This window comes from Eimeria tenella, genomic scaffold (assembly GCF_000499545.2).
Source record: "Eimeria tenella Houghton genomic scaffold, Eth_scaff2484, whole genome shotgun sequence".
In the NCBI taxonomy this organism is placed as follows: domain Eukaryota; phylum Apicomplexa; class Conoidasida; order Eucoccidiorida; family Eimeriidae; genus Eimeria; species Eimeria tenella.
The window spans coordinates 2337-2995 of record NW_013542349.1 but is presented as its reverse complement, the minus strand read 5'-3'; the positions used below and the strand labels follow the sequence as shown (position 1 = coordinate 2995).

The 659-nt window shown below is 68.0% G+C and overlaps 1 protein-coding gene across 1 annotated transcript in view; it reads right to left on the bottom strand.

The window, feature by feature from the left end:
• Window positions 1–62: 62 nt before the first annotated feature.
• ETH_00038020 (uncharacterized protein) overlaps window positions 63–659 on the bottom strand; it is a gene marked incomplete at both ends in the record, with an annotated part of 2370 nt that continues 1773 nt past the window's right edge. The window contains one exon of the mRNA XM_013375019.1: window positions 63–653. Coding sequence (XP_013230473.1) covers window positions 63–653 — 591 coding nt within the window. The remainder of the gene's footprint in view (window positions 654–659) is intronic.

Genomic DNA, 659 nt, shown 5'->3' with positions numbered 1-659 from the left:
CGGGCGCCGGCAGCGTGGTGTTGCTGCTGCTGCTGCTGCTGCTGCTGCTGCTGCTGGAGGCGTCAGCCTTGCTTCGCTACGTGGGAGCCTTCGGTGACGGAGCGCAGAGGGGTTTCACTTTCCCCAACAGCAGGAGGGTGGGGGCCCCTCAGGGGGGCCCCCAGGGGGCCCCCCGAGAAGCCCGCGAGGGAGCCCTCGGGGGGGCCCCCCGCGAGGCTGGCTGGGGAGCCCTTGCTGGGGGCCCCCATGTGGGCCCCCCCCTGAGTGGGTACTGAAAGGGTCTGGGGGCCCCCTGGGGGCCCCGCGGGCAGTGGCGTTTGGGAGGGCTGCGGCTCTTCCGCGCTGAGCTGCTGCTGCTGCTGCTGCTGCAGCTGCTGCTGCTGCTGCTGCTGCTGCTGCTGCTTGTCGAGGCCGAGGTCGCGGATGAGCTTGTGGGTGAAGAAGAGGCAGTAGGCGAGAGCAGCAAGCAGCGTGAGCACCAGCGAAGCAATTGCTGCTGCTGCTGCAGCACCAAGTCTGCAAACAGCAGCACCACCTTCACTAGTGACACAAGCAGCAACATCAGTCCCCACTCCCCAAGCAGCAAGTCCACTCAGCTGCAGCACGAGGGCCACCAGCCACGCAGCAGTGCCCACGAGGTTGATGGGCAGTTGCTGCAG